The sequence below is a fragment of the Pristis pectinata genome, chromosome 1 (genome assembly GCF_009764475.1).
Source record: "Pristis pectinata isolate sPriPec2 chromosome 1, sPriPec2.1.pri, whole genome shotgun sequence".
NCBI classification, from domain to species: domain Eukaryota; kingdom Metazoa; phylum Chordata; class Chondrichthyes; order Rhinopristiformes; family Pristidae; genus Pristis; species Pristis pectinata.
Window position 1 is genome coordinate 142243444 of NC_067405.1, and position 15255 is coordinate 142258698.

General features: G+C 41.9%; 1 protein-coding gene across 5 annotated transcripts in view; it reads right to left on the reverse strand.

Annotated features, from left to right (window-relative positions):
* LOC127576987 (centrosomal protein of 128 kDa) overlaps positions 1–15255 on the reverse strand; it is a 372768-nt gene that overhangs the window by 300664 nt on the left and 56849 nt on the right. For all 5 annotated transcript variants that reach the window (XM_052027856.1, XM_052027839.1, XM_052027847.1 and 2 more), the window contains exon 9: positions 3750–3830. In XM_052027856.1, coding sequence (XP_051883816.1) covers positions 3750–3830 — 81 coding nt within the window. The remainder of the gene's footprint in view (positions 1–3749; positions 3831–15255) is intronic.

Here is a 15255-nt window from a genome sequence, read left to right on the forward strand (position 1 = left end):
GGTTTTTTTAATATAATAAATATTTTTCTTTCTCGTTTTTTTTGTAATATATTCATTTACTCAGAAACCGTGGGGCTTAGAACATACCTTTTTTTTATTCTTTATGACTATATATGTCATGATTATCCTCCAGATCTCTTTGTATTATAATTACCGATGTTATATGTATTATTCTGTATTAATTTGAAAATTAATAAAAAGATTGAAAAAGAAGAGAGTGGAGAGGCAAGATGACCTCACTTCCCCACTCTCAGTCCCGATGCAGTGTTTCGACCCCAAACATCGACAGTTCCTTTCCTCTCACAGATGTTGCTCGATCCGCTGAGTTCCTCCAACGGATTGTTTGCTGCTCCAGATTCCAGAATCTGCAATCTCTTGTGTCTACACAAAATTGTACATCTTTTAGCTCAACTCTGCACGTTCTACCAAAATTGGAGACCACTCATTTTTACCCTAGTTCTCAAAATTATAGGGAAAGTGTCACAAAACACTTCAGTGTCCTTCAATTTAAGCTGAATGGAAACCAAGACAGAAGATTTCAAAGATAGCATCTTTCCTGACATCAGTATCTCAAATCTTCCACTACTTTTATTGGGGGACTTCATTTGCTAAAGTACTGGCAAAAATTATTTGAAACACAAGAGACTGCAGATGCTGGAATCTGGAGCAAAAAACCAACCACTGCAGAAGCAAACAACAAGATGCTGGGCTAGCAAGAACCAAGATGCTGGAGAAACTCAGGTCAGGCAGCATCTGTGCAGTGAAATGGATAGTCAATGTTTCAGGTCAAGACCGTGCATAAGTCCAGACGAAGGGTCTCGATTCCAGCACCTACGGTCTCTTGTGTCTCCAAACTGCTGCAGGAACTGAGAGTGCCTGTTGAGGCAAAGGGATAGTTGAGGGCTGATTCATGGTCTCAAGCCAAAGGTCAATGATCCGTCTGCACCCACAGATGCTGCCTGACCCACTGAGTTCGTCCGGCAGATTGTTTTTTTGGTAAAACTTATTAAACCAATTAATTTCCAAACATGCTTCTGCAATAACTATTGATTTATTTTTTTTTATTTCTTTTTCTACTTTGTTTATTCTCTCACTGCCCAATGCCTAACTCTTTCATCTCTTATGAAATTCTTGTTCTCTACCATGCTCCAAGTTTGAAGTAGGCTCCAAATCATGTACACGGCATGACTAATGAAGTGTTTCCAAGACTTGATACTGACCATCAAACCAACCGTGGGACCTTTGGCTATTGAAAGTGAGGTGTGACAAGTAACAATAAACTGAACACTATTTAAATAATCTATCGCACCTATTCCACAATTCATATTATTTCAAAATAAAAGTTATGAATAATTCAAACTATAAGGAAGGATTTTATTTTCAACCTGTTGTTTTAGTTATCACGTTGAGAAACCAGCCTTTTGTGGGTGATGGGGTCACAGCTGTCTAAGCTGGTATACGAGTCTTCAGACAACAAAATGCAGCTGAATGCTTCAAAAAGAAAATCAAAACAATATATTCACCCAATTCAACCACTTAATTCAAATCAAGGTTGTTTAAGTGTCTAATTCAGACTCAAGAGTCTTTACACTGTACAACTCAGACTACTTAATAATTCAATTCTATCTGACACAAAAAGAACTGAATCATCAGACAGAGAAAATATATTTGATGGTACATTTGAAAAGATAAAAGCTTACAAATAAAAACTCTGAACTTAGAGCACAACATCTAAATCTTCCAATTCAACTGGACAGCTACCATACAACTTGTAGAAAATATTTCTTAACTGGTATAGAAATAAACATTAATAAACATAGTTTTGATATAAATTTCACCAATATTAAAATGAAATGATCTTCCATGAGCATCATTTGCTACTGCAATATTGTATCTTCCAAATAATTGTGCAAAGTCAAATAACTTGAATAAGAACAAAACACCCTTCATAACTTTCATCACAAACACATGCTGCTTGAAACACACACTGTAATAATAGTATATGGCCTGGATGGATTGTAGTATTTTGAGCACCAACCTCATTGCACACTGAGCAACAGATCTCAGAGGGAATTTAAGTAGAAATTACACCAGCATATAATTAACCCATTGTCATCTGTCAAAAGGTAGATAATATTTTTATTTCAAATTAACAGTAATTTATGGAGTTTCTTCCTAAAAGTGGCAAAACAAGTAGATTGGGTCAGAAAGAAAGCGTGTGGCATGCTTGCCTTCATCAGTCAGGGCATTCAGTATAAGAGTCAGGAAGTCACGCTGCAGCTATATAAAGGAGACTACAGATGCTAGAACCTGAAGCAACAAACAATCTGCTGGAGGAACTCAGCGGGTTGAGCAGCACCTGCCGGAGGAGAGGAATTGTCGATGTTTCTGAAAGGACTTGTCTACGTTTCAGGTCCTGATGCAGAGTTTCGACCTGAAACGTTGACAATTCCCTTTCCTCCCACAGATGCTGCTCAGCCTGCTGAGTTCCTCCAGCAGATTGTTTGTTGCTAAAGCTTTGATTAGGCTGCATTTGTTGTATTGTGTGCAGTTCTGATCACCCCATTATGGGAAGTATGTGGAGGCTTTGCTTATCTAAATGCCTCTTAGACTTTGCTATCGTATCAGTTCCCACCACCTCCCCTGGCAGTGAGTTCCAGGCACCTACCACTCTCTGTGTAAACAAACTTGCCAACTATGGTTATTCTCCTTGGAGCAAAAGAGGTTGAGGGGAGATTTGACAGAGGCCATGCAAGATTATGACAGATTAAGATAAAATAGTCAAAGAAAAACTGTTTGCATTAGTTTACAATACAAGATTGAAGCAATGCAGATTTCACTGCTTACAAGAGCGGTGGAAGCCACAGGGATAGAGCAAGGGACTAGATTGCTCCACAGAGCACCAGTATGATCTCAAAGGGTCAAGTGGCCACCTTCTGTGCCATAATGACTCTGTGATGCTATGAAGCAGACATAACTAAGTTTGTACATAAATCACAGACATGTAAAAGAGGGCAGAAAACACGCCAGGCTATTTGTACCTAGACACAGTGCAACCACATATATTATTAAACACCTCCCTAACCAAGTCACTTCCAGAAGCCGTAGTAGCAACGACAGAAATCCCTGCAACCTTTTCAAAAAAAAATCACAACTTCCTTTAGCACATCAAGCAACACTCTAGGAGACAATGCATTGTTCCAGCTGATATCAATGTATCCTCTATAACTCAAACATTACCTAGTTCCTGAAACAAGGGCATGTCCCTTTTAAAGGACTCCAGACTGATCTATTCCTACATCTAACTAAACTACTTTTGGCATGAGGTTACTTATGTCCTCAAACACTGCAGTCAATTTGTACAATGTAAGGTCCAACAAACAAAGAAGATGAATGACCTGTCAATTGGTTCTGCTTGCTGCTGTTGGCTGCAAGAATAATGTCAGAGAACAACCATGATCTTCCAATAGTGCCACCTGGAGCCTTGGTTCAATACCTCATCTGAAAGACTGTACCTCCAATACTCCCAAACATACATGCCTACTGAAGGGACAAGTTAAATTTCATGTAGTGTTAGTCAAATGGTCTGCTCCAATACTGTAAAATTAAATAAATAACATTTATTTATTAAATAAATAACAACCTTGTTGTCTGAAAAGGTAATTTGCCATTCAAAATACTTCCAAAACAAAAACCACTGGAACAATTTCTCAGGCAGAGAGATGCAAGCAGTCAAAATATTAACTTACCAGGAACTTTTCCTCTTGAGATTTTGAAAGTTTACTCTTCACCCCTTCCACTTCATCAATCTTATCCCGTTTCTTCAACTCCTTTTTAAAAGAAATAACGAGACTTAATACTTCAGATATTACAAGCTCCAAAGTTCAAACAGAACGATTCTTAAAAGAAGAAAGAAGTTGGGAAAGAAGAGAGCAATTTTCTGTTGCAACTTTTTGATGGGTGCCTGTGAACATTATCCAAAGACTAGCAGGGGGTCAACAAGTTTGCATAAAGCAAAATCAAATACATCTGCACCAATGGGGACAGTGCGGCTTTACAGTGGCTGAAAAGAAACAAATTCTATTGTAATAGTATTATCTTCATGTATTTGTGATTGAATTCTGCAATACCATGAAATCTGTAAACAAGTGTGCAATATTTCACACTAATTTGCCTGTATAAAGGAATTTGGATCTCAAAACCTTTAAAGCTGAGAAGGGATGCCAAAAGTATTGATTTGAGTTATGTGCCGAGAATTTAGCAGTGACAGATAGGGACACAAACAATTGCATCACAAGATGAAGGTGGAGAGGAGCTGGGTCTCTGCTTTGAAACATGGTCCTGAAGCTTGGCATGAACATGATCACAAACAGGAAGCATGTGGTGTACTCACTTTAAACTGCTCAGATCATTGTGGTAGATGCCCCAGCAAAATACTACACTCCGATCTGTTGCAGAAGTGGTCATTAAATAAACTTGACACCATTTTTAATAGTGCGACAAGAGAGACTGCAAATGCTGAAAATCTGGAGCCAGTATAAAAAGGAGTGGAGCGAGAGCTGGCAGGTGATAGGTGGATCCAGGTGAAAGGGGGATAAGTCAGGTGAAGGAGGGGGAGAGTCGGAATGATGCAAGAATATTGGAGGTGATGGGTGAAGTGACAAAGGGCTGAAGAAGATGGAATCTGATAGGAGAGGACAGTGGACCATGGAATAAAGGGAAGTGAGGAGGGAGGAAGGTGTGGATGACGGACAGATCGAAAGGGCAGGGGAGGGGAAAGAGAAGGGGTGACGGTGGGGGGAGGGGTGGAAACAGAGGGGAGTGGTTACTGGAAGTTAGAGAAATCGATGGTTGATGCCATCAGGTTGGAGACTACCAAGACAGAATATGAGGTGTTGTTCCCCTAATCTCGTCCAGCCTCATCTTGGCAGAAGAGGAGGCTGTGGACAGACATGTCAGTGTGGGAATGGGAAGTGGAATTAAAATGGCTGGCCATCAGGAGATCCTGCCTGTTACGGCAAACAGAGCGAAGGTGCTCGACGAAGCGATCTTTAATACTGCACTGAGATTCATTACAGACTGCACAATTTTAACACAATGCTCGAACTTCCTGACATCTTGGGCATCAAACAGAGACGCTAACAATAAAGATAGATGATAATGGCTATATGCACTGTCAATTGATGACTGCAGATTTGAGAAGGGGGATGCCCAAGAGATTTAAAAGCCACAAGCTGCTTGCACACAAAGTTCATAAACTATGGGAATATAGGGGATAATAAACTAAACTTATGGGCCATAGTAGAATGGACTGAGTGATAGAAGAACTCATGCTAAAGTGTTTCATTACAATATAAAATGCCCCCGCCTCCCACCCATCACCACGACCCCCGACTCCCCACATCTGGATATGGCCTCGATGAGGAAAGTGAACCAAGCTGAAACAGACTGATCGAAACAGTCGCTTCAGTTGATGTCTTGTGCCGTACAAAGGCAGCAGCAGTGACCTTGGTACCTGTACGTACTATTCGGCATAATGCTCCTAATACTGGGAAGGAAGTAGCTGGTGACAATGACTGGCATGTACAAGAAAGGAATCACATTGGTCAGCACATCTGGCGCAGAGAAAGTGTTTTTCTCTGCTGTACTAAATGACCGCATCACCAGAATGAGCCAGAACCACCCTCTGGCCAAAAGAATGAGACACTAGGGAACAAAGCTATTAAATGCAGCTGGCAAGAAAATACCCTCAGTGACGAGTCAGCATCTGGTTTCAATTACAAATGATACAGATGGCACACTCTGAACAGATTGAGGGTGAGACTAGCAGAGGCAACTTTCTCATGAAATCACAGGGCCATCAAATAACTGTCAGCTGTGTACATCAGGAGAAGCAAACCATGGATTATTGAGCCATAGAGGTGTACAGCATGGAAACAGGCCATTCAGCCTAACTCATCCTATGAAAGTCAACCCACACTGTAATAAAGCAGACAACAGCAGAACCAAGGAGTGTATAATTAATGCTTTATTATTTAACGCTAGCGGGAGTGAGGGATACAGAGAAAGAGTAAACAGTGTAACCCGCGCTCTGTACTGATCCCCACTCAGAGATTTACATGTTAGTGTCCCTTCTTTTTATAGTTAATTCGTGGGAAGCCTCCGTGGGAAGTTGCACATACTAGGGCAGTCGCTTACAGTAAGCTTTTAGCAAAACAAGGTGCGTCTTAAGCACTTCTTTGCTTCTCACCAGCACCTGCACATCTTGCAGTCATAACTATAGTCACCCCATGGTTGAAGCAATATCACGCCATGGTTGAAGAAATAATAGCTGCACACCATTAACCCTTACATTTCCAGCTACCTTTTACAGTCCATGCCGACCAAGCGTCTTCCTGAACTAGTCCCATTTACCCGCATTTGGCCCATATCCCTCTGAACCTTTACCATCCATGTACCTGTCCATTATCTTCACAATGTCACAACACCACTATTTGTCCTCCATCTGAACATAGAGAAAAGACTTAAAGTGACTGAGATGATCTGCAACACCACTCCAGATGAGTCATAGAGTTGTACAGCACGGAAGCAGAGCCTTCAGCCCAACTTGTCCATGCCAACCAAGATGACTATCTTAGCTAGTCCACTTGTCTGTGTGATGTGGCAACTCCAAAACCAGGGGCATTGGCCTGTGCAGGACACTGGCAGCAAACCACATAGAATGACTCGACTGGAGACGAGGAAGCAAGGAAGTATGGAGTCATTGGCTGCATAGGACGCAAAATGTGTCAATGAGTGATTCTATGTGTCCAGCATGCAGTGATTAAATAGTAAAAGTGAAGGGCGATTTAAAAGACCATTCACACACAAACACATTTGTTTTGAGATGCTGTGCATATCTGACATCCAGCACATACATCCCTGTCCAACTCAGTTTTCACAGCACTAAATCCATTAACCGTAAAATGTGATTTAACAATAAAAGACAGTTCCTATGTTTAAAGTATAATGGGTTTCAACTGCAGCTAACACACTTTCCATCCAATGATCAATACTTAACAGCTCGGACCAGCAGTCTTACTGTTACTCTCCTGTCAGTTCAGAGCACCTTAATATATAACACACTGCAAAAAGATTTATTGGCTCAAAGGTTAGCTTTATTACAGTTTGACATTGCTTTAATAACAAAGTTCAGAATTTATAAAATTTAAACCACAGCCTCAGCTCAAAGTTGAAAAGCTGGAAGGAAGTTGCCAGATGTTTAAGTCGGGAATACTGCTTGATTGGGAGTGCCTTCACAATGTCACAACACCACTATTAATTCTCCATCTGAACACAGAGCAAAGACTTAAAATGACTGAGGGTGCTGATCCCCAACTGCATAAGGACTTGTAGTGGAGACGGATAGCCCTGCAATTTCAGCTACATGTGTCAAGATAGCCATCCCATGTATACCATCCAAAGACAGGTGAATCAGTAAACCATCTCCCTGCTGTTCGAAGCATAGTGCAAGCACAGTGTGGATGCCAACCAAATTAATTGTTACTGCACTCTGAAGAAATTCACTGTATAAAATGCTGAAAGATGATTTCACAGTACAATGTGTATTATAAAAATAAGTCTTCTTTCTTACGCCAAGTAAGTAAAGCGTTTTATTCATGTCTGTTTTTGTGCAGCACACAGCTGAAGAGGAATAACAGGCAGAAAATGAGAAACAAACATCTTTAATCTGTAGTTGGTCACTGATAAGACAAGAAAGGCCCCCCTGCTGACACTAGTTGCAAAGCAGTAAAGGTCTCCTGTGATGGCAAGATTTAGGAAAAAAGGCAGGAATTGGATCTAAAATTTCCTGGATACAAGGTATTCAGAAAAGACGGGGAAGGTAAGAAAAGAGAGTTGTGTCGTTATTGAGTGAGGAGAATGTTCCAGGACTGAAGAGAAGATATTCTGGAGCAATCAAAGGAAGAATCTCTTTAAAAAAAAGAAAAAAACCAGCGATGTAATTATTCTACTGCGACAATTCAACAGGTACCAACTAGTGGAGTAGATGTTGAAGAACAAACTTACAAAGAATTGACAGATGTGTTGGTATTGGCTTATTATTGTCACTTGTACCGAGGTACAGTGAAAAGCTTGTCTTACAAACCAATCGTACAGATCAATTCATTACAGTGCAGTTACATTGAGTTAGTACAGAGTGCATTGATGTAGTACAGGTAAAAACAATAACAGTACAGAGTAAAGTGTCATTTCAACTATCCAAACATTAGACTGAGATACTAATAACGCAAGGGGAAAAGCTGAAGAGTATCGGAAGCGTGTTCAGCAGAACTTTCTTGGTAGTACAGTTGTGGCCCAAAAAGGAAAGCTGTATTACTGGACATGGTGATGAGAAATGTGATGGATCATATTGGAGTACTGTACTAAAGTAACAGTTAGGGAATGTCGAGGAACCAGTAATCATATTATCATAGAGTATAGAATACCTATGGAAAAAGATATAGACCACTGCAATGTAAAAAAATAATCAATTGGAGATGGGTCAATTTCAATGGGATGAGAATAGATTTGGCCTGGATAAACTGGAATCAAAACTTGACTGGCAAGACTGTAATTGAACAATGAGAGGTCTTTAAAGTGAGATGTTTTGGCTAGTCTGGATACATTCACATGAGAGATAAAGGAAGGGAAATTAAAACCGGAACTTCTTGGATCACCAAAGAAAAAAGAGCAAATTAAAAGAGGAAAAAACCATGCAATGAATGCCAAGTTAATACAAGTGAGAATAAGGCTGATTACAGGAAGTTAAGCAGGGGAACTAAGAAAAGGAAGACAAAGAGAGCCTCAATGTGCTTGTGTTCTGAAATGATCTGTTTGGATGGCATGCAAAACTAAGTTTTTCACTGTATCTCAGTAAACATGACAATAATAAACCAATACCAAGATAAATGTGTAGTACCTCCTGTAAGCCCTCTGCCCCCATAAGTGAATTTCTTATTTGGTCTCCAATTGTTCCTGCCTCTACTCATGCAGACCTTTTCTTTTCCTGTAGAATATTTTTGGATTCCCTTTCGTTTGCTGCCTGAGGCTGCTCACCCTTTCCACCACTAACCCCTCAATGAAGACTGGTGCGTGTTCTCCGAACTTCCCCTTCTTGAAGTCCACAATCAATTTCTTGATCTTGCTGACATTGAGTGCGAGGTTGTTGTTGCAACACCATTCAATGAGCTGACCTATCTCACTCCTGTATGCCTCCTCATCACCATCTGAGATTCTGCCAACAACATTAGTGTCATCAGCAAATTTATAGATGGCGGTTCAGCTGTGCTTGGCTGCACAGTCATATGCAGAGAGAGTACAGCAGTAGGCTAAGCACACATCCTTGAGGTGCACCTGTGTTGATTATCAGCAAGGAGGAGATGTTACTACTGATATGCACTTACTGTGGTCTCCCGATAAGGTAGTCGAGGATCCAGTTGCAGAGGGAGGTACAGAGGCCCAGGTTTTGAAGCTTGTTGGTTAATACTGAGGGGATGATGGTGAGATTGCGTCTGCTGTAGACCTGCTGTGGCAGTCAGCAAATTTCAGCAGGTACAGGTCCTTGCTCAAGCAGGAGTTAATTCTAGCCATGACCAACCTCTCAAAGCACTTCATCACAGTAGATGTAAGTGCTACCGGGCGATAGTCATTGAGGCAGCTCACTCTCCTCCTCCTGGGCACTGGTATGATTGATGCCCTTTTGAAGTAGGTGGGAACCTCTGACTACAGCAGTAAGAAGTTGAAGATGACCTTGAACACTCCAGCCAGTGTGTCAGCACAGATTTTCAGCACCCAGCTAGGTACATCGGGGCCTGACACCTTGCTAGGGTTCACCCTCTTGAAGGATGTTCTGACATCTGCCTCCGAGACAGGGATCACAGGGTCGACAGGTGCTGTGGGGATTTGCACAGGTGTAGTATTATTCTCCCTTTTAAAGTGTGCATAAAAGGTGTTGAGCTCACTGGGGACTGAAGCATCACTGCCATTTATGCTGTTAGGTTTCGCCTTAAAGGAAGTAATGGCCTGCAAACCCTGCCACAGCTGTCGTGTACCTCATCGTCTCTAACTTCACACAGAATTGCCTTATCGCTCTCACGATGGCCAAACCTGGACTGGTAGGGTTCTGGATCGCCAGTCTTGAACGCCACAGATCTAGCTCTCAGCAGACTACAAATATCCTGGTTCATCCAGGGCTTCTGGTTTGGGGAAAAACTCGGTATGATCTTGACGGCACACACTCATCCAAACAGGTCTTGATGAAGTCAGTGATGGCCATGGCATATTCATTCAGATCCGAAGATGAATCCCTGAGCGTGGTCCTGCCCTGTGAACGTTCCTCTGCCTCCCTTGACCATACCTTCACGGTCCTCACCACTGATGCTGCGGTCCTCAGTCTCTGCCGGTGTGCCAGGAGTAGAAGTACAGCTAGGTGATCAGACTTCCCCAAGTGCGGGCGCGGGATGGCACAGTAAGCATACTCTATGATAAAGACCGGAATGGACATAGATATGCTGGTGGAATGAGTGAACAAGTGACAAATGAAGTTTAAATCTGAGAAATGCAAACATATAATTTTGATGGAAAGAATGGAGACAAAGCAGCAATTAGGGGATAATTTTCAAAGGGTACAAGACAGATCTAGGGCTGCCTGTGCCGATAGTTCATCAGAAGCAGGGCAAGTTGAGAAAGTGATTTTTAAAAAAAAAAGCATAAGGCATTCTAGGCTTTTCAAATATAGACATCAAACTTGTTTCAGAAAATATTTATTTCATGGGAGCTGGAATACTGTGCCTGGTTCTGGTCAATATATTTTATAAAAGATGCAAGGGTTCTGAAGAGCATGCGGAAGAGATTTGCCAAAATGATTCCAGGAAAAGGGGACATGGTTACATGGACACATTGGAGAAGCTGAGGTTGATCTCCTGGGAAGTGGAGGTTGCAAAGGAATCTTGTAAAAGGTATTTAAAATCATTAAATACATCGACAGAAGGTTCAGAGAAACATTGTCATCAAGGCGATGTGTCAAGAATCTGGGGACACAGAATAATGATAATTGGCAAAAGAACATGCAGAAATGTTCCTTTACACCAAAGGCCTGGACTGCTAGGGATAATAGAGGAGGCAGATTCAACCTGTAATGTTCAAAAGGGAGCTGAAAAGATAACTGAAAGGAAAGGATCTGCAGGGCTTTTGGAAAGGATAGGGAAGTGGAAGGAGCTGGACTGCTCACATGGAGCTGGGAAAGACTCAACAGGCACGTGTCTGCCTTACGCACTGTAACCCTTCTGCGATCGTAGAGGATACGGCAAACAATGACAAGAGGGAGTCCTGTGCTGGAGAGGACTACATGTCCGCAGAATTGCACCTCAAGGATCCTAATAGCAATATCCAAAATATTCCTCATGGTTCCATGGCAGGGGCTGTAATTTTGTGCTCCAACATGACAGGACTTCACACTGGAATCACCATTAACTGAGGGACTTAATTTTTATCCTGAGGCACAGCAGGTTGAAATACAGCAGGCTGTAGGAGTCTTAGTGGATTGCATTGCTCATGAGGATCTACTATTGATGGTTACAAACGATCCTCGTGTTCAGGGAACAACAGGTTTTTCTTTTGACAAAGACTCAGAATTGGCAGATAAGGATGCCCTGTCCTGGGCCCAGCACATGATGCAATCATCAGAAAAGCGTGCATGTGTCTTTACTTAGGAGGATGAGGAGATTCAGCATGTCACTGAACACTCTAACAAACTTCTACAGCTGTACTGTTGAAAGTATCCTGACTGGTTGCATCACGGTCTGGTGCAGCAATTCGAATGCACAGGAATGCAAGAAACTTCAGAGAGTAATAGGCTCAGCCTTAAACATCACAGGCATATTCCTCCCCACCATCGATAGTATCAACAGGAGGCGCTGCCCTGAAGACAACATCCATCATCGAAGATCCCCACCAGCCAGGCTATGCCACCTTCTTGCAGCTACCATCAGGCAGGAGGTACAGAAGCCTGAAGTCCCACACCACCAGGTTCAAGAACAGCTACTTCCCTTCAACCATTCTGTTCTTGAACCAACCTGCATAACCCTAATCACTACAGTTTAGCAACACTATTACCACTTTGATCACTTTGCACTAAAATGGACTTCTTTTGTTCTAATTGTGTTCTTGTAAAAATTGTGCTTAATTTTAATCTTGGTTTGTTTTTCTTGTAAATATTGTGTTTCTGATGTGTGCCTGTGATGCTGCTGTAAGTAAGTTTTTCATTGCACCTGTGCACACATGTACTTGTGCATTTGACAATGAACTTGACTGAGTACAACACTAGCAGGGTACATCAGTTGTGAAGCCTAACAAATCCATATGCCCACATTGTTCGCTGCTCTTTACCCAGGGAGCTGAAGTCCCCACTCCTTGACTAATAAAGTTAAAGATCATAAGAAACTTAAAGAGAAAGCATAACATTGTGCAAAACTGGGCAAGAAATCAGAAGATTGAACAGAATATAAAACAGCAAAAATAACCAAAAAATGAATAAGGGAGGAAAATTTACAGTACAAGATAAAACTAGCCAAAAATATATGAAAACAAACAGAAAATGAGTTTCTATAGATATCTGCAAAGAGTTACAAAGTGAATTCAGGTCCCGTAGTAAGCGAAATACTAGAAAATAATATTGAAACCACTCAGCACAGCAGGCAGAATCTGTGGAAAGAGAAACTGTTGAAGTTTCAGGTCTGGGCCCCTTTGTCAGAACTGATTTCATTTTCATAGAAAATGATTCTAGGGAATTTACGGAAAACAAGGAGTCAGCAACTGAACAGGTATTTTTGCATCACTATAGAGGATTCAAGAAACATCCTGGAGACAGCTGTAAATTAGGAACTGATAAAGGAGAGAGAGAAAAATCAGGAAGATTACAATGGATTCACAAGAGCAGTTTATTGCTGGAATCTGGAGCAAAAACATAAACTGCTGAAAGAACTCAGCAGGTCAAGCAGCATCTGAGAAGGCAAAGGGATGGTTGACATTTCGGGTCGAGACCCTGCTTCAGGACTGAGAGTGTAAATGGAATGTAGCCAGCATACAGAAGTGAGAAGGAGGAGGGAGACAGAGGCTGGAAGGTGATTGGTGGAACCAGATGAAGAGGGGATGATGTGCAGATGGAGCCAGGTGAGGGAGAGGGAGGAGAGTGTTGAGACAGAGGCTGGTAGGTGATAGGTGAAACCAGGTAAGGAAGCGATGATGGGCAGATGGAACCAGGTGGGGGAGGGTAATGAGTCTGGGTTGCAAAGGGGGGAGGGATGGAAAGGTGATCAAAGACCAAATTTGCTTGGATAAGTGGGAAAAGGACACCCGGTGGGGAAATGGGTAGTTTATTTTTTGATCCTGGAAAATTATAACCACCAGGGAATTAGTACCGAGTAAATCTTTGGATCTGCAGGCTGACAAGTCTCTGGGTCCTGAAGGATTCCATCCTAGGGTCTTGAAACTGGCTAATGAGATACTCGATGAATGGATTTCAATTTTCATCAATTGAAACTTCCCTAAATCTATAGAATTTGAGTGGGAAAAGAGCAAATACAACTCAGCTATTCCAAAAGAGATGGAGACAAAAGTAGGAAACTACAGGCCAGTTAGTTTAACATCTGTCATAGAGAAAATGTTAGAACTTATTATTAAAGATGTAATAGCAGGGCATTCAAGGTAATTAGTAAAGTCAACATGGTTTTGTGAAAGGGAACTCATGCTTGACCAATTTACTGGAGTTCTTTGAAGTAATACTCGTTATGGACAAAGGAAATCTGTGGATGTATCACACTTTGATTTCCAGAAGTGATTAATGCTGTTTGCATTGTTCCTCAGATGGAGATAGGTTGCTCCTGGAAGACTCTTGGAGATGTTCTCTCCTGGTTAGTAGCTCACTTCTCCTCCTCTTTCATATCACTCTGACGTGGTGGCCTTTCCTTCAGCTTCTTTGCCTAATCCTGGTGATGCTGGAGAGCTAACAGGACCATAACTAAAGCAAACATATTGCTACTACAGTGCCAGCGACCTGGGTTCATTTCCGGCCACTGTCTGTATGGAGTTTGTACATTCTCCCCGTGTCTGCGTGGGTTTCCTCTGGGTGCTCCAGTTTCCTCCCACATTCCAAAAAAAGACATACAAGTTAGGAGTCGTGAGCATGCTATGTTGGCGCTGGAAGAGTGGCGACACTTGCGGGCTGCCCCCAGCACATTCTCAGTAACACAAAAAGATGCATTTCACTGTGTGTTTTGATGTACATGTGACTTATAAATCGCATTCGAATAGTTTATCATATACACCAGGACGCAATGAAATTCCTTGCTTGCTTGAAGCCTACAGAGTAAACAGTGTACATAGTAATAACAAATACAGCAATACAGCGATGAATGCAAAACAACAGTATGATGCCAAGTAAAGCAGTGCAAACTCAAATGCTAAGCTGACAATAAGGGAAGAGGTAGAATTAAGGGTTCAAGAACGTAACAGCACCACTGGGAAGGGGATGTGAAAGAGGTGAATGGTTCAGAAGTCTGATAGCAGTGGGGAAGAAGTTGGTCTTGAGTCCAGGCTTTCAAGCTCCTGTATCTTCTCCTAGAAGGTAGAAGAGAGAAAAGGTAATGGGCATGGTGGCAGGCAGCCTTGACAATACTACTAGTCTTCCTGATACAACATACCATGAAGATGGACAGGATAGAAGGAAGTGATGAGGCTGTGATGGACTGGGCAGTGTTTACCACTCTGTGCAGGTTCCATTGGTCCAGAGCAGAGCAGTTGCCATACTGAGATGCAACTCATCAGGATGCTTTCTATGAGCATCTGTAGAAGTTCAAGAGAATCCTCGAGGACAAACCAATTCTTCTCAGACGCCTCAGTATTAATGCTGATGTGCTTTCTTGATCACAGCATCAGTGTGGCGGGACCAGGAGGTTGCTGGTGATATGGACGCATAGGAATTTGAAGCTGTCGACCATCTCTACAGCAGCTCCATGAGGACAAGGTTATGTTTACCTCCCAACTTCCTGAGGTCAACAACCAGCTCTTATCTTGCTGATGTTAAGGTCTTGGTTGTTGTTCTGACACCATGATACCAGGCTCGCCATCTCAACATTGTTGTCGATCCAGCAATATAACAGTGGAGTCACTGGTGAACTTGAAGATCGACTTGGCATGATATTTGGCCACAGTCATAGG